Source organism: Ostrea edulis, chromosome 1, assembly GCF_947568905.1.
Source record: "Ostrea edulis chromosome 1, xbOstEdul1.1, whole genome shotgun sequence".
NCBI classification, from domain to species: Eukaryota; Metazoa; Mollusca; class Bivalvia; order Ostreida; family Ostreidae; genus Ostrea; species Ostrea edulis.
Window position 1 is genome coordinate 67,937,963 of NC_079164.1, and position 19,493 is coordinate 67,957,455.

Here is a 19,493-nt window from a genome sequence, read left to right on the forward strand (position 1 = left end):
AAAACTGATGTTCCATTCAATACAGGATCCAGAATTATCTCCCTTTCAAATAATCAAGCTTGAAACCAAGAGTTTGTTGTGCAGACATGAAAAGTCCATGCAAAAAGAGACCAGAAGTCGTCATGAATTCTAGAAGTCAAAGAATTATGGGATCTTGGTTGTAAATCTTTTTGATAAGTGTTGACATGTTTTGTGTTTATTGTCTTAAGTTTAAATACACTAGTGTTTAACATCGAGCAGCATTTAGCCTTATTGGGGCCAGCCTTAGATACGGTAATGCACAGCACTGCCCCATTGATTGCAATAACTCATAAGCCTAAACAGCAATTTATCTAATCCCTTTGATTTTTTAACTAAAGTATACTAGTACTGAAAGACCAAGTAAATCAACCTATTGAATGAAAAAATATTATTTTCTCAAAAATTTATTTTTTCAGGAAAGTTCAGTTTTTGTGCAAATTGGTAATGCAAAGACAATCCCAGCACTGTAACTCAGGAGAAGGTCACTCTACTTACTCCTGATAATGCATACTGGTTTGCAAAAATAACTTGGAATGTTTCAAAACAAAATTAATCACTTAATTTCCCTTGCAAAGCAAAATTCTAATGTGATTACATGAAGTGGTTGTTGAACTCCTTTGTTTCTGGTTTTGCTGAGCAAGAACTGCAAGGCAAACAAAAGGTCTGCATGGTGTAGAAAAATGGATTTACTCATTTAAATGTCTTTGTTTTCAGTGGTTCTCAATATCAGATTATTTTCACTTGACTGCTGTCAAACCCTCCACAACAATGCAATTATGAGTTCATTTCACTTGTATAAAAAATATTGAAAATCAGGTTTCCTTAAAGTGATCTTACATGAATTTTCGGGGAATCGTCTTTAAGTGACAAGTATACGAGAAAGTCATTCTCACAAGAGACAGAAACGTTTTAATGTTTTAATGGTGCATATCTCAAGTCTGGATCAGAATTCAACTTTGTCATTCTCAAAATGCTTTATAAGGGGAAACTTGCTGTCCACATCTCCAGTCAGGTCAAAAATCAACGAACCACTGTCACAAAGAAGATAGATATGAAAATTTAAGCAAACACTCGTCTCTAGGGCTCAGACAACCTATACATACAATTACCTAACTTAAAAGGTTCCAAATGATTTGCCCAGTCCTCTAAAAGATTAGCAGTTAAAGTGCATGGCTTCATAAATCAATGAATGAAAACAATGGGTCACTTCAGCCTTCGAAATACAAATAGTCCCCTTCTTCAGTTGAGGATATATTGTACAAAATGGGGGATTTCTGATAAAAGCATTTCATATCTACCTAAATCCGTGTCTCCATTGATAAAATGAACATTTTTCCAGTAAAATAATTGGACCTTGTTCGTTTCTAGCGGATATATCACTGGATTTTGATGTTTGGTTTTGAGCCATATTTTACCTTTAGTTAAGTCAATAACTGTCTACCCTAAATTCTGTTAAAACTTTATGGCACAAAAAATAACCGGTACATTTTGGATGAATGTCTACCATTTTTAACTGTGAATTCAATCCCCTCCCTCCTCTTTAAAGATCTGATAAACTGCCCTGGTCTATGGATCTGTATTGTGCACTCAACTGTGTATTGATTGTTGTGTTCTCGTATCCAAAATTTTGTCCTCTAATCACAAATTATCAGCAGGTATGTAACCATTTTTACAAGCCTCTGACGATTGGCTATATCATTAAAGTCAAACACGCAAAGTGCCAGCACAAACAACAGTAGAGAAAAGGGGGGACCAGAATGATACAAACTTTTCCAATATTGTCACCCCAAAGTCAATAAAATCTCAGGACCAAGTGGTAAATTGTGAGATAACTCGGTAGTAAAGTACATACAGATTCTATAGGGACTGACCAATTCCAGTCAAATTAACACCCTGCTACAGATAAAAGCCAAGTGCACAAGGGATGAAGCGAGGCCAAAGGACTGGGACCTAAACACCACGATCACTTCATAAATTGGACTTGTGTCAATATATACTTCAATAAACAGTGCCTGATCAGATCTATCAAGACTCTTCAAATCTATAATGACAGCTAAACTTCATATATTTTATCTTATGACATGCTGCGATATTTGACCACCAGGGGTACCAAAGGCATGTGTCCTCTAAATTCACTTTATCTTCCCAAATTTTCATATATGGGTACATGAAAACTTGAACTTTCATAAGAAAAGTCAAGCGATACATAAGGTATATTTCTGTTCTTGTGGCAGTTAACCCTCTCAAGTTTGATGAAAGATGGTAAAGAAATAAGTACAGGTCCTCTCAGAATTCGTGTAATTGTTGAGTGCTTGTCATTGAGTATTTCATCTGGCTAATTCAGGCAATATTTAAGTAGTCAACGTTTTCAGTTTGCTAATTCCAGGCGTATTGTTAGAATATTTCCTCTCATTCTTGGTTTATTTAGATATGGTGGTGAGAGAACAAGAATGATTGAAAATTCACTTCTGACTTTAAAGTAAACTGAATAGAAACACCTCACTCTACATCTCAAGTTTTCCCACTTACTGGTGTTTCATTTTTTTCTTCTGAAAGAAATGTCAGCGCTTTTAAGACTTTACTTGCTTTCATGTCACAGTTTAGCAAGGAGTAATGGGATTTGCCTATGTAACCAATATCACACTGCTTTGAACTACTAAACTACCAAGAAATCACACCTGGACCGTTATGTAAATCTGCGTTGTACACATAAGCTGTTTGATTAAGCCCATCCAATTCTGCCAATATACACTTTGTCAAGAAATATTATGTAACAGTGAAAGAGTAGACAGGTATTCACAGTACTTGTGCATGCTCTACTACTCAAACTTGGGTGCTTCTGTTCTGACAGACAGTTCCTAGTTCAGTTAAAGCATGTTTACAGAATAAGCACAATCAATGGGAGATTTTTGTCCTTAAAAGGGCTTTTCTTATATTTCAACACTTTACTATAATCAGCGAGCACAGGAAAGCTGCTTAACTTAAACTGATCTAGAATGAAAGAACTGTTTAATCATATACATTTACATTCTGAGGTCAGTCAATCAGCTCTCTTACGCAAATTCATTTTTGTGGTGCTGATGTTTCACATTAATTACAGAAACAAAACTGATGGCAGTAATTTACATGTAATATGAGACCTCCCCTCTTCACTTTTCAAGCAAATTAAATGTGCCATAAGCACTCATCCCAATACACTGAAAGTTTTTAAATCTGATGACATTTCAAACTAACGTTTTTGTTGTTTTTATCAGGTTTACTATTGTTGAAAGTCTGCCGTTTTCTATGTTTCTGATATTGCATGACATTTTCAAATAAATATGGGCAATGTCACAAACCACTGCATGCATTGTTTGAAACAACACTAAATGCCTCTCAAAAATTCCCTTGATTGAACAATTAATTTTTACAATTCCGTAATTACCTCTAAAGTATAAATATTGACAGGTCTGCCTTACTCTATGTCCAATACCATGACATATATTTGACCCAATTCATATTTTGTTTCACATTGTAATGTATTACTACAAAAGAAGTGCCAAACTCTGTCAGTAGGACAATAGCCACGAAAGATCAATGCTAACTTTGTGAGCTGCCGTCCCTGGCTGAAACTAGTCCCTGGCTGAAACGACAGCATTTTTTTGCCATTTGTATAACACCATAAATTTGTGTCATTCTGGCAAAGGTCTCCTAGATACAACATTTACGTAATATTTGCATTGCTAAAAGTTAGCAAAATATACACATTAGAGGAGAATTTGCACTGAGCAAGCTTTGTATACCAATATCTTTATGCCAAACACATATATCAAGAAACAAAGTCATTTACACAAATTAAATCCTGCATTATAATGCAGTGGTCTTTTGATAATTTTGATCCACAGAAAACATGTAAACAATATTGTACATGATTTAAAGAAATCATTGCCAAAAAGCAATCATTTGTCACCATTATTTAAAATCAATAACAGCAAAAGTTATTCCACACTATTACAGTTCAGAAGATTAAATCACAAGAACCTAAAGAATATGTGCCCTGTCTTATAGTTTAAATAATTGCTCCGATTAAAAGCAACAAACAAACAAAATGAGGGAATAACTTCCATTATCCTTTTAAAACTAGCCTTAAATTGCTCGTCAAGAAGGCAATAAATTTTTCCCAACAAATTTAAAGAGATAGCATAAGCAAATCTGAAGACTCGGGTCCAAAACAAATTACCCCCACAAGATGCCCTTCGTTATCTCTTCCTTTGATGCCTGTGCAGGGCTTGTCTATCTATAATAACCACTGAAGCAGGAAAAATATTATTTGATATTCACCTGAGTGTGTCTGCTAGGTCTTCTCTCTCACAATGTGTTCATGATATGTATTAGTCCTCTGCATACAATTGTTCTGTACAGACACGTTTATGAATTTCCCGCTGGGCCTGTTTATTGGTAGATATTGCACGCTAGCAATGGCCATTTAAAAAAAGTTGCACCCAAGCAAAGGTTCCTGACTAAACAATAGGGTTAGCCTTATCATGTTTGAAATTTAAAAGGTTTTTAGATTCTAGGTGAAATAAAAGCTTAGTAATGATTAATTTTCATTTTCAGTCTTGGCCAGTGGTTAGTATGTTATTATACATTGCATGTACAAAGTAAATATATAGCGGACTAAGTACCAGTGCTAAAACTTAATCCATTTGTATTTTATTGAAAATGAAAAATGGACGATTAATTTCTAGCCATAGTGCTGTTATTTGACATTTAAATTTGAACAAAGGCTTGGAGAGCAGGATATTCCCTAGGCCAGAGAGACACCAAATTGGTTGCATTAAGAGATAAAAGCAGATAAAAGTTGACAGTCATTCAGCATGTGGTGTAAAGTCTTATATGTTTTATAACACAAAGTAGCTATAATACTTTGTTGTTTTTTTATCACCCGATCTATCGTTCTGAAGGTGACTTGTGACTCTTAAGTGTGAATATTTTAAATGCCTGTAATTTCCAACATTAAAATTTTAAAAATATTTCCATTATGCTTGGAACCATGGTTGAGTGTAATGATACACACTTCAGCATTTCTCTGTATTGCCTCAAACACAAATACATTTCAAAATAAGCTGTATTATTTGTAACATACACATGAAAAACCTCATTTATCTTCCAGCGACAATGGTAAAACAAACAAAAATTTTTGATCGTGTTTGTTCAAATTTCAATTCACACACACAAGTGTATTGCAAATTTCAAAACATCAAAGTCTAAATTCAACAAGAAAATATCGAAGACTATAGTTTGAGTACATAATAAGAAAAAATATTTTCTTAGGATACATTAATGGACAACTGTATATTTAACCGAAATAAACCTGATCATCATCAAACTCTATGCAATACATCTTTCATTTACGACAATTTTAAAAAGTAAAGGATGGGCATAATTAAACCACTTCCCAAACATACGGGTTGTAATTTACGAGAGGGTTTTTCTATGTCTTTACACAATGCAACGTTTGAAACAGGTTTCCAAAGTTACATTATCAAGATCTTTTAAAAAAATAACAGGAAATTCATGTCTGCAAAGCTTTAAACTGAAAATCAACCACAAGTGCAAATATCAGAAATTATAATATAAGATCTATAAAAAACTTACTGAATAGAGAACACTGTAAAAAGCACCCAGAATTCTTGCAGACTCAAGAAAAATTCATACTACGTGCCGCAAAAAAGTACATCATTCACATGATAGTCTGGAAGTTCTGTTCACAACCCCATTAAACTGCAAACAATGAAGTAACCTAGTATTGCCTGGTTTAATGAATAGCTGTTCTAGTAAATCATATTTTAGGTATCAGCAAGTTTGATACATAGATGTAAATTAAGATATGTTTGTCTGATATTTGAATGTGGAATATACAAAAGGACTAAAGCACACACTGCTCCTGACAGAATTAGGCTGGCATAGATAAGACAAGATTGAATCATTGACGATAATCATTATGATTATTTTGGTTCGATCCCTGTAAAGTCTATTTATCAAAATTTAAAATTACATAATTGATTTTAATCAAAGGTTGAAAACATGCTTAAATGCAAATTAACAGATTTTAGTCCACTAAACTACCTATATTTTATCAGCAATAGAGAATTCAAATGATTTCGGATCCAGGTTCCTGATATGATGTTGTTTAGAACTTCATGTAAGATTCCCAGTAAACAGTTATTGTCTGATTTTTCAATTTACGTGAATCATGAAATCTATCTGACTAACAAAAGAACCTATAAAGTTGTTCAAAATATCTTAATATGGGACATCAAAAGCATTTTTGTTCATGGGGAATTTGATATATGTAAATATTATCTATCTTATCAGGATTTAAAATTAAATCATATACACATAAACATTAATTTTAATTCTGAAAGTGCAAGGAAGTTTTAGAATAAGTTTCATTATGATTTATATGTGACATATTCAAAATCCATGTGCTGAATTGTATATAAAAGTACAAAACTTTGATAAGAGGTGTCAATCTATTACAATCTCTGGCAACAACAATACGTACAGAATTGCCCCGAAAGGTATATTTTACAAAACAATATTTTTTGTAGAAATGAACTGAACTTTAACAGATTAATATCTTATGTTGGTAGATAAGTTAACATAAAAGGGAAGTAACTTCATCCCTAAACTGGCCCAGAGACACGAGGTTATAGTGCCATACTTATATACAAATTATATTCCGAGCACAATGTCCAGTGTACAGAAAACTTACTAGTACAGTACGCAGAGAACTACTTGTGTACAGAGTTTTTTCTGCAGAATCTACCGTAGTGTCTTTAGATTAACAATTGTAGCTAAATATAGTCTTCAATTAGGACATTAAACATGAAATGACATCAACTTTTTCGGCAATGCTTGCCAGAAACTGAGGGCTTAAGATTCCAAGACTAAAATACATCAGCCTTCCAATCATTGCATTTTTTCCCGATTTCAGTATTTATTGGAACTATACCTATCCTATAAAGGCAAGGCATACTTGACTACTTTGATTTCAACTTGGCAATAGAAAGTTATTTCCTTTATAAACCGATAAGAATTAAGAAAACATAAGAAATTGGTTTCCAAACTTCATTTATTTCCAATAAAACACCCCATGCTAGGCTGACACTATCAACAAATCTGCCAGTTGCTGATCTTACGTAATTCTTATTTGATTAATTAAAGGCAGTAAAAGGAAATGAATACTCTTTCATGAAATGGAAACATTTGAGGAACAGAATCACAGATTTGTGTATTCACGAATTTATCCTATGTTTGAAATTCATCAGAATTTTATTGTTAGAAAATGTATTTCCATGTTTGGTTAACCTACTCCCTAATCATATGATCCTCTAAGCCATGATGTCACAAATACCAGTAAAATTAATGATACTGAGGACAGAATGCACTGATATCTAGTTACTGCTTCATCTCTCTATATAAAGGACAACTCATTCATCAGTGCAATGAAAATACTTCAAATTAAAGGGTACATTCCCACTGATGATAAAAATTACACGACATTTCAGACCCGATTTAACAAAATTCTAATGTACCAACCCTCTGAACATTAATAAACATAGGTTAAAATGCGGATTAAATTACGGCATGAACATTCACTCATACGATTAACGCTATTAAAGGGCTAGAAAATCCAAAAGCTTTGATGTTAACCATCCTTGAATTTCTTCAAGTTTACTTTCAATTTCCACCTTCCTTGAAAGATAAGTCTTAAATTCTTAAATTTGAAATTTCTTCACTCTCTATAATTTATTTCAGCAATAAGTAAAATTCAATTTACCTGTCCACTTCAAAAACCCACAAAATCTTATAACATGTTTCAGCTTGGTGTGTGAGCTGTGTACACCAAAATACTCAACCAATCCTCCTCGTATTGGCTTATCTTTGATTTCCAAGTTTGAACGCCATGAACAATTCCTTGGAATTTTATTTTTAAATTTTATTTCCAACTTTTTTTCTATTTGAAATAGCTCTTTGTTAATTACATTTTGTTTCTAGTCATATCAAACATTGCAAATTTGTATCTGTGCACATTTTATATAATTTTGAAATTTCAATAAAAAATTCACATGGTAATCAGATTAAAATGACCCTTTCTGAACTAATTTGTATCCTGTAAATATCAAGCATTTCATTGTCATGCTCTAAGTCCACGTATACTGGCTTCACATAAGGTCAACTGATTTTGAGAGTAACTTTAAAAGAGGCCAAAAATTAAGTCAGAGATAACTTTGGCCCACAAAGTGCAACCTTTCTGCAAGTTTATCAAAATCATATGACACAAATTGATCAGAGATATGACAATTATAAACAAATAGCAAAGTCACCAAGGAAGTGTGCTTTTGAAATATACAACTCTATATGAGTGTTTGTTTGAAGTTCGATTAAAACAGCATTCCTATATCAATAAGGAGAACTGCAATTTTACACAATTTTTCATTCTTCAACATGTTCAGGAAACTTTTATCTAGTTATTTCATAATAAGATATGCCAATTATTACTGCAACTTATGTATAATACACATAAAAAAAGGTAACACCTGTCTGAAATTTCACAAGTAGACTTAGTTACCCAAGACTTTGATGGTTTGATGATTTCTTATCTTGAATTAGGAATCCATTCATTTTATTCAAAACATAGAATTAAATCTGAGAAAATATAAGACTACAAATTAATATTTTCAATTTCATTTAGGTGCAATTATGAAAAGTCTCTTAATTTTAAATCAATTCCTAAATGAATACCTGAATTTTGAATTTCATGTTACAAGCATACTGCTTGCAAAAGTTTTCTTGAAAAGTTGGAAACAGATATGACATTTTATAAAATTTGGTAGTTAAGCCAAATCACAAATCTGATGATCAATACAACTGAACTCTAACTGAAGGAGTGGAATACATTTTTGTTTTTTGTTTTTTACAAAAGGGAAAAAATATTTGATACACACGTTTCATAGGGAATTCAAAAATTTCTGAGCACTTTTTAAATACTTTGTTGATCAAAGGTTTATAACTGTGAATCATTTAATCTGCGCCCTCCTGCAAAGCAGACAGTGCATTTATTGTTTTTAGGGAAATAATACTTGAAGTAAGTCCAGTAGACTAGAACTGTTTGAGTGCAGACCGTCCTGGCTATAGCTGTAATACAGTCGGCCATACCGAGTTAAATACACACACACAACTGTATTTATACTGCAGATTATCTGTTAAGAAAATTCAACACAATTTATCATGTCTATTTATACAAGTTTGTCTGGGTAAGTGTAGGGTTAGGGTTGACGACCAATTCAAAAACACAATTCAGTTTTTGTTGTAACATGGTGGGTTTATTTGCAATAGAATTATCTGGATGAGAAATTGACTGATCAACAACTAGAACTATACTATGTGCATAGCTTTTTATATCAGACCAAAATATAAATCACTAGTACGGAACAAGAATACACGTTTAATTATTTGCATTTATGATGCATGGCTACAAAAAACTATATCAACTTTTATACACTGAAGAGTAAATTTTCACGTTTCTTTAAATTTGATGTAAAGGGAGCACCACAGTTGGTTACATCTATTGATAAAATAAATTGATCAGTGATAAGCTCTGATAATTGTAAGCCTTGTTTGCCATTTTAAAACTTCGTGGAAAACAAGAACACTTCATCCACACAATGTCGTCGCATGTGGTGTTGGAGATTTTCTAGGAATTAAAACTACAATGTTATCGAATTCGTGAATTCATTATCAATGGATTTTAATGTCAGATTATTTTTGTAGAACTATCATATTGAATTATCATCAATTATTCAAAAATATATGAAATCTGAAAACAGTGGGCACAAAATACACAAATGAAACACAGCATGAATCATGTATAGCACCAGAACGTGCTAAACGATTAGCTCATTATATGTCAAAATTTGAAATGTTAACTCCTGATAAATTGGGTGATTACTTACGAAAAAGAATATTCAATAAAAAAGGCTGTAAAGTTTCATCAATGTTAAGCTATGTTAAGTTTGAATCTGTTATAAAAGCTGATAGTGTGTTTGATGAAAACTTTATCTTTAATGCCTTATCTTTTATATATCAAACTTTATTTTTACATACTTTATCATTAATTCGTAATCTTTTATATATGAAACTTTATTTGAACATACTCAAAATAATTTTGGATTACCGGTGGTCACCTAGTTGTCTGCTAATACATTGAGTATCTGAAGGAGTTCATAAACTGTTCAATTTTATTCATTTTTATTTTGTATTGGCACACATACATATAAGACCCTGAAGTGAAGGGGGGGGGGGGGGGGGGGCACTCAAGTCATGCATCACCACACTGATACAAAGTGGGGCACTAGAGTCATGCATCACCACACTGATAATAAGTGGAGCACTAAAGTCATGCATCATCACACTGATAGTGGGACACTAAAATGATAGTAAGTGGGGCACTAAAGTCATACATCACCACACTGATACAAAGTGGGGCACTAAAAGTATGCATCACCATACTAATACAAAGTGGGGCACTAAAGTCATATATCACCACACTGATATAAGTGGGGCACTAAAGTCATACATCACCACACTGATAGTAAGTGGGGCACTAAAGTCATGCATCACCACACTGATAGTAAGTGGGGCATTAAAGTCATGCATCACCCACTGGTTGTTGCAATACTCTAATACTTTTGAATTTGTTTTACAGATGATATGGATTGATCTGATCAACTCTGAACGAAAATCCACAAAAAAACCCTTGTTTCACTAACTTATTTTGAGATTTGTTTGGAGAAAGCACACACTCAAACTGATAATTCTACTATAACACATGAACTGATCCTCTGATCCACAGCACACCAACTTACCTCATCCCCTCATCTCTATAGTGTTCTGAAACTCACCTTATCACTAATGGCATTGTACTTGATCCCCAGTTCATCTCTCTCTGCTCTACTTGCTGCTAACAGGTCTTCAACTCGGTTGAGTTCTGCAGCCAGGAGCCTATTCTCCTCCTCTAGCTGTGAGACAGTGGGTGTGGTCGACATCCTGGGTGGGGTGTAAACTGAGTCCTCAGCAGGCAGGTGCTTGGTGATGATCTCCCTAACACGAGCAGGGAGCTTGGCTGGTTTGTTGTCCTCACCAAGGACTGTCAAATCCTCACGGTCTCCTAGCAGGGAGTCCTCTAATCTCTATAATAAAATATTACTAACATCAACAAAACTGCATTCATGTTTTAAAAAACACATTTCAATCAATCTCAGCACCATAAATGTAATGATTAAAAGATGATGGTGTATTTAGATGCAATTACAGTTACAAATAGGATTGAATTAAATGACGAATATGTAAATGTTTGTAAAAATTATAAACAAGCCTTGTGATTTTTTCCCTCTAATTCATCATTTATGACTCTGACTTTGGATCAGGAACTGGGTTTTGCAAACAGCATGAATGGTTAATGAACTGAAGTGGGCTATGCTATTCATGGACATTAACACACAACCAGCAGTTTATCAATGTACCATTTAACACAAACAAGGTTTTTGCAATTTGAATAAATGAGATTGTACAAAGCCACACTTACATCAATTATTAAAATTCTTATGATAAATGAAATGAAAGTTCTCTGCATTCATCATTTTTTAATGCCATGAAACTACATACAATGGAATATTGATCAGAAATTGGAATGAGTTTACTGGAGAATTGGATTTTGAAATGGAACCAACGGTATTGACAATACGTACATATTGTTCATATATACTGTTTGCTGAACAAATATTGCCATCTACTCTCCCTCTCTAACAGAAATATCTAACAAAGATTTCTGTCAAGTATCAATTCTGTCAATTTCATCCAGCAAAGCTGTACAAACACCAAGGTCTGCCTAGGTTTTACTCTTTATGTGTGTGTCAATTCTGATTTGCTGGACTTTCTAGCCAATTCTAGAACAGCCATTTTCAAGGTGTACTTACTGATCTCAAGATCGTTCCAGGACTGTTCTAATTATCCTTAAACTTCACTATCAGCAGAAGTGATTAAGTAATGAATCTATGTATGCTTTGTTTTATGATTTGAAAAATCAAGTCACCTTTTCAAAAATGTTTTCTAAGACCTTCAAGTTCTGGCGGAAGGGGTGATGTAATTTCATTATATACATACACGTATATTTTAAATATGTGAATGATTGGTGACAGGAGAGACACTTTGCTTTTTCTGAGGCATTTCTGATATTTACACTACTTATACCTAAATTACCTTACATGTACTAATTTAACAAATATACTCTGTTAATTTTATTTAGTACATGTATCATAACTATAATTACTGTTAAATACAAATAGTAATATGCAAATAAACATGTGAGCTCTCATCAGAACTTAATGTCTCTACTAAAGATATTTTTTTAATAATTATAAATACATAATATTGTTTGTAAATACATTGTAAACCTAAATAGCAAATTTTCAATATAAAAATCTGTGTTGGGTGAAAGTTTTTTGATTTAATTCAAAGGTACCAATACATGTAAACTACTGCATCCAAATCTCCATTCATTAAAGTTTATTTAGAATTTGATACTACATCCCAATCTCCATTCATTAAAGTTTATTTAGAATTTGCTACTACATCCCAATCTCCATTCATTAAAGTTTACATAGCTTTTGCAACATCCAAATCTCCATTCATTGAAGTTTACATAGCTTTTGCTACATTCAAATCTCCATTCATCAAAGTTTATTTAGATTTTGCTACATCCAAATCTCCGATAACCAAACATTATCTAATTTAGATTTTGTTACATCAAATTCTCCATTACTTAAAATTTATCAAGATTTTGCTATATCTAAACGAAATTGTCATTCTATCTAGACTTATATGTGTGTGTTTGTGTGTAACTGAATTATGTCTGTGTGTTTGTGTGTGTGAATTATGTGTGTGTGCGTGTTTGTGAATGTCTGGTAGCCTATTAGGTTTATCTATGTGTGTGTGAATTATGTCTGTGTGTATGTGTGTGTGAATTATGTGTGTGTGTGTGTTTGTGAATGTCTGGTAGCCTATTAGGTTTATCTATGTGTGTGTGAATTATGTGTGTGTGCGTGTTTGTGAATGTCTGGTACCCTATTAGGTTTATCTATGTGTGTGTGAATTATGTGTGTGTGCGTGTTTGTGAATGTCTGGTAGCCTATTAGGTTTATCTATGTGTGTGTGAATTATGTCTGTGTGTATGTGTGTGTGAATTATGTGTGTGTGTGTGTTTGTGAATGTCTGGTAGCCTATTAGGTTTATCTATGTGTGTGTGAATTATGTGTGTGTGCGTGTTTGTGAATGTCTGGTAGCCTATTAGGTTTATCTACGTGTGTGTGAATTATGTGTGTGTGTGTGTTTGTGAATGTCTGGTACCCTATTAGGTTTATCTATGTGCGTGTGGGAAGGCCTGAATGTTACAAACTTCCTCCTACTTACGTCCGTGTATACTTCACATTCTTCACAATACTTTAACGAAAATTTTCAAGAACAAAGTGTAAGAGCTATTTTTTTAATGATGAAAATATGTTTATATCCTTTGTACAGATCAATACACAAATTACTACCACCTGGACTTCAAAAGATATAATCACTGTAAAAAAAAAAAAAAAAAAAAAAAAAAGCACGGCGTCTCTCGAGCATAAAATTTGGTTTCCATTAAAGTCAAAACTTTTGTGGTCTTTACACCAACACCAGCATGTTTAATCGTTTACTGTTGTATTTGTGTAAGAAATGAGTCCCATCTAATATATAAACATAGTACCACAACTTTTGTGGGAACCTAAAATGAACATTGAACGTTCTGATTTGAGCAAACATAACAACAAATGACTTTTAAACAAGAGCAAATGATATTTACATAGAAATCCTGTGTATCATGGTATCTTAAGTAATTTCAATTTCTAGTCTGAAGTTTGTGCATAACACACATTCTCTGAGATAAACATTGCACGACAAGTATAAAAAAAAATGTGATAAGAATTCAAAATTTGAAAATACATATATATTTGTATATATATTAAGATCTGTATTTTGATGTTGTAAATAATTTTGAATGATTAAACTTATACTTTAAAAACTCTGATATATATACTATAATTCCTCAGCAATCAAGGCTATTCAACATTTATCTACTCTATATGACTGCCCTCAAAACCAGATCCAATTTCATTTGGTGGACAATACAGATCTTAGTATAGATGTTAAATTTACATACTTGTGATAAACTACAGGTCTGTGAGCTTGCTTACTTAGTTTATAATATTGGCAATTAAATTTGTAAAATTTCTTCCCTATCCAGAGTCAATCTGGGTACAACCATAATAATTCATTGTTTTCCCATTATAACCAACAGGCTAATATTTGGTGAATAAAATAATATGTGAATTTTAATCCTATTTCATATGTTGCCAAAAATGCAGGCAATATTAAAATGTTTACAAGCTTCTAAAAAACGTTAAATGTGTTCAACATTTACAAGCAATTTACAAAGGATAATGAGACGAAAAATGAAGATGTGCAAAAAAGGGGAGATAACTTTTGTGATGTACAAGTCATTAATATGCAAAATCAATGCAAAAGACCTGCTGCTTTATGTGCAGAAACGCATGAAGAGAATTAAGTGAATCACGAGATTTTGCGACTTTGCACAATCTGAGCAAAGTGGTGTATACATATAATATAATACAACTTTGCTCAGATTGTGTCAAAACCCTGTGAAGTAAATGATGTAAGAGGGATTCATCCCCCCCTATCCTATACTAATTAAGCTAATTGGAGATCATATCCGACTAATTGCCACACCTTTCTCAAGAGTAGATAAATAAATAAATGCATCATAACATTGTTAATAACAAGTAAGAAGAAAACCGTGCATTATGACTTATTTCATCTAGCGTCCAATGAAGTGAGTATCCCGCCATGGAGTTATCAGATTCAAAGGATGAAGAGTGTCCAAATAGATCTTTAACAGGCGGAGAATTTCTACGGTATGTAAGGTGGCTCATTGTGAGCACATAATTAAAAAACTTCGCAAAACTTTCATTAACTTTTATAACCGGAAGTATGAATCTCTGTGTAATTTGGGACTATCACACGGGATATTAGTCCCGCAGAAATTGGAAAACGTTTCTATAGTAACGTCGTCCACTAACGCGCACCTGTCAAATAAAATGACTGGCCGAAATTAGGTGCTCTCAAACCGAAGTAACAATACGTTGATTGAATATTCTCAAAAATTGCAAAATACAACTTTAAACAGACGTCCAGATACCTGTAATATTAATTAATTTCATTTAAATTGTGGTTGCATGTATGCTCTGCAGTTCTAATGAGAATGATCTAGATGTAAAGGGCATTTAAAAATCCTAATAGGCTTAATGAATTGTGACAGTTCATAACAAGAAATTGCATGAATAGATTATAAGGACCAAAAATGAAAAGTATGTAAATATATATCTGTATGTACAATGTACCAAAAGTGAAACGAAATTTGCCTCGGACTGATTTTCTGGCATATTACATGTATATACGTTTATAATTCTCGACAGTGTCGAGCCGAAAAACATCGATAAAACATAATTGATCAAAATGTCACCTGTATGACCCGTTCAAGTCGATCGTCAGACATGGGTTCCCCGGCACAGGGCAGACGTTCACTGCGTAAAACTGACCACACCTTCACTTTTCCAGGGTAGGGAACTTGCAACTTAAAGGCTCCCTGTATCTCTTTCACTTCACTTCACCGGATACACCTGACTGTGTATATTTTTCCAATAATGGCTCGTACTTTAATTCATGTTCATACATGTTCATTGAACAGCGCCATTATACAGAACAAACCATTACCGAGTATTGCAATACACATTTTAAATTGATCACGATCGACAGTTTGTTAAAATCTATGAATTCTTAGGTTTTATTCTCTACAAATATAAAAGTGCTTGTTTATCTGATAAATTAGATACTGCTTTCAATATATAAAGCAAAGAATTGAAAATGAATAGCTGTCATTCAAATCTAAATTATGTTTTAGATTTACTGAATAATATTTTCCTTGAACAATGTAAAAATTCAGAACTGGCAGAATTGATTGTTTTCTTCCACCGGAGCAATAAGAATATTCGCAATGCACAATGTATCGAAGTGTCTTTAGGTCAGAGTCTCGTGTTCTGTGCCAAAACTTATGTAAGCAAATCCGACCAAATTACAAATCTTATTAATTTATGTACAGCTTGTACGTGTTTCTGGACCTTCCAATATTTGTGTTTCTGGTCGCTTCCGAATTAACTTATCTGTTTTTATAATGATTGGTATAGCGGCGGTGGACTGGTGGAGAGAGAGAGAGAGAGAGAGAGAGAGAGAGAGAGAGAGAGAGAGGGGGGGGGAGAGTAAAACGTGTAAAGTGAGGACAAATTTCAACCAATGCAGAAGTTGTGAGGACAGAATTGCACTATGAGAACCCAAAATAAATAAGAAAAATTGTCCTCAAATATGTGACATAGAACAGCATGTGAAAGATGTAGATACAAAATATTAGCTTAGTGAGGACAAGTGGTGTGAGAACATGATGTCGTTACTAATATTCTCTCTCAAAAACCTTTTTTTTCATAATTCGAAAGAGGGTATTAGATAAACCTTTATAGATTAGGTATCCCTATAGCTATAACTAACATAGTACTTTTTTGCCTTTAGAATATTCTCTTCTACACATTCCTCACTTGGTAGGTTTGGTTTGGTCGGGGGGAGAGAGAGAGAGAGAGAGAGAGAGAGAGAGAGAGAGAGAGATCGAGAGAGAGAGATCAGTAAACATTGTTAGGGTATGCGGTTCATGTGATAGTTTTTCTACTATAATATCTACTAAAGCCTGGATTTAGAAATAATACCTCTTCAATAGAAAAACTTAGTGCGCTTATTTTTTTCCGGAACTGAGTTTTGGGTATATTTGGATTTTAGTTCTTATTCGTTTTATATATTTTTTTTTCATATGAGTTATACAGCCCCTATATCTATTTATATAATAGAAGTTTTATTAAGATAGCAAGCTATTGGGTGTGGGTTTTCTTTAAATAAGACATTATTTTTTATTTTTTTTTTTTATGTTTTAGATCTAGGCCCACATCCAATGACAGCAGAGCTTATATAATTACGTCGGTTTTCATTGCAAGATGGCGGACCCCTTTAATGAGAAAACGCCAGCTCTTAGAGTTAGTCAAGTATGTATGCTAATTTGTGCATTAAAGAACGAAATAAATATTGCAAAATCAATTTATGTCATTGCGCTTCTTGTTCACTTGTTTTATTTCATACCTATAGTTTTAAACACAAGGCATTAATGCTAAATCTTGTCATTGCCCCAAGTGTTTGACACATATGTGTGGATTGCATGATTGGGTTGTCACATGTGTTCTAAAATACAATTATATAGTAAAACACCACAATGGAGGACATTCAAAACACTCCTAGCACCAAGCACTTGATTTATCTCCGCAAACTGTACTTTATTCCTATGTAAATCCAATCCAATTCGACTCTGAAATGGTGCATAACAGTATTAACACGTCTTGTAAATATTGCCTCAGCCCAGGTCAGTGGTGAAAATGCATTTTAACTTGGTCGGCTGTGAAGCGATATGAAAAAAAGTTGACTTACCATTCAACAACATTGTTTGGAACAGGTCCAGTATAATCTCTTTAATGAGCTATATTGCTTTAAAGGTTATATAGCTTTATCTGAAAGCTAGTTGGTATAGCTTAATCTAGCTATTTTTACAGAAGAATTAAACTTTTAAAGCTATATAGCTTAATTTGGAAATTGTACTGGACCTGTGGAAAAATCTTAAAAGTAAAGACAATGAAAGTGCAGATAGATGGCCTCCCAGTTGACCAAATTGCAATGAAGATTGGCTGCAGACCTTTGGTGACTTGGAATAAGTGCTGTATATGATTTTCGAGTTAAATCATTATGTATTTCATTTACAAAGATGTCGAGGTAATTGTGTAGCCTGCTGTAATAATTCACGAATTGGAAGCGGGGTTCTTTAGTGACAGTAGAGGACGGTTTTTGGCTTCATTCCCAAAGTGGAAAAGAATTTTCCCCAAAATTATCTTTAAATATTTCCCAAAAGTTAAACATTAAATCTACCGATTATAGGATTGAAAATGTATTTTCAAAAATGTTTGGCTTTTTCTCATCTGTCAGAACTCCTATTATGAAATTTATTTCAAATGGGATCTATGTATTTGGACTATGTGTTTAAAAATGTTGCTAAAAATGTTAATATAGGAAAATTAAGAAGCTTGATGATAGGAAACGAAGAAAATCCTGTGAGAAGCATTCCATATACAGAGTTTCCTCCCATGTGGTGTGTGTGTGTATAGATATATAGATATCAGAGTCAATGCCAAGAAAACCAAGATCATGATCTGTGGCGCAGGCTTGGATCTTCTGCAGAGCTCGGGCGAATTCCCATGTGCCATACCGGTGTAGGCAGCAACAGTATACACTGCAAGGGCCTTAAGCACTTGAAAGAGGATCCCAATTACCGCTGCCTTAGATGCCTGGGAACTGCTCGACCAATAGATGAGAGGCCACAGAAGGAAGTTCAAGTTGGAACAGACAAGCTAAAGGTAGTAGCTTCCTTTTGCTACTTAGGTGACCTGCGGCTGGAGGATGTGTGCTCTCAACGATCACTCGTGTGAAGACGGCCTGGAATAAATTCAGGGAACTGCTACCTGTCCTCTCTTCCCGTCATCTTTCCTATAAGACCCGTGGCAGGTTGTACAGCACATGTGCGTAGCGCGATGCTGTAAGGAAGTGAGATATGGCCCTTGCCAAAACCAGACCTCCTTCGCCTACGACGAAATGACAGAGCCATGGTCAGACAGATTTGCAGGGTAAAGCCAGAAGACACGGCTAGTGTCAGATCAAGCGAGCTACTGGCATGACTTGGGATCGATGACCTCGACGCTATCCTACGGGAGAAGAGGCTACGCTGGTTTGGGCACGTTGCTAGATCCAATGGGGCAATCAATAATGTCTTTATTATGAAAAAAGAGGGAGGACGACAACCAGGGAGACCAAAGATGACCTGGAAAGCACAGATAGAAAAAGACCAGCGTGAGTGGGGACTTCATGATGTCAACCCATTGGACAGAGATACCTGGAAGTCAAATGTTAGGTCTGCCATGTGTGCAGCAAGCCAGTTACCTGGAAGGGAGCCCACTGCTGTGGAAGAAGCACCTAATCCTGCACGTTAATCAAAATGCCGATGATGATGATATATATATATAGAGAGAGAGAGAGAGAGAGACAAAAAGGGGGGGGGGGGAGAGTTTTCATTGTATCTATACTGGAAAAATAGACTCTGGAATAAAAATGTATGGAACAAGGTCTTG

The 19,493-nt window shown here is 34.1% G+C and overlaps 2 protein-coding genes across 13 annotated transcripts in view; one reads left to right on the forward strand and one right to left on the reverse strand.

The window, feature by feature from the left end:
• LOC125646072 (rootletin-like) overlaps window positions 1–19,493 on the reverse strand; it is a 63,036-nt gene that overhangs the window by 32,252 nt on the left and 11,291 nt on the right. For 4 of the 12 annotated variants that reach the window (XM_056157874.1, XM_056157863.1, XM_056157852.1 and 1 more), the window contains exons 1-2: window positions 15,695–16,423; window positions 10,971–11,258 (exon numbers count right to left, since the gene is read on the reverse strand). In XM_056157874.1, the coding sequence (XP_056013849.1) occupies window positions 10,971–11,258; window positions 15,695–15,727 (321 nt within the window). In that variant the 5' untranslated portion in view covers window positions 15,728–16,423. Of the gene's footprint in view, window positions 1–10,970; window positions 11,259–14,972; window positions 15,172–15,694; window positions 16,424–19,493 lie in introns of those variants that run through there. The other 8 variants (XM_056157836.1, XM_056157835.1, XM_056157825.1 and 5 more) reach the window with 2 other exon arrangements.
• The window catches only part of LOC125646112 (peroxisome biogenesis factor 2-like), a 29,329-nt gene continuing 26,689 nt past the window's right edge, over window positions 16,854–19,493 (forward strand). The window contains exon 1 of the mRNA XM_048872268.2: window positions 16,854–17,312. Coding sequence (XP_048728225.1) covers window positions 17,265–17,312 — 48 coding nt within the window. The 5' untranslated portion in view covers window positions 16,854–17,264. The remainder of the gene's footprint in view (window positions 17,313–19,493) is intronic.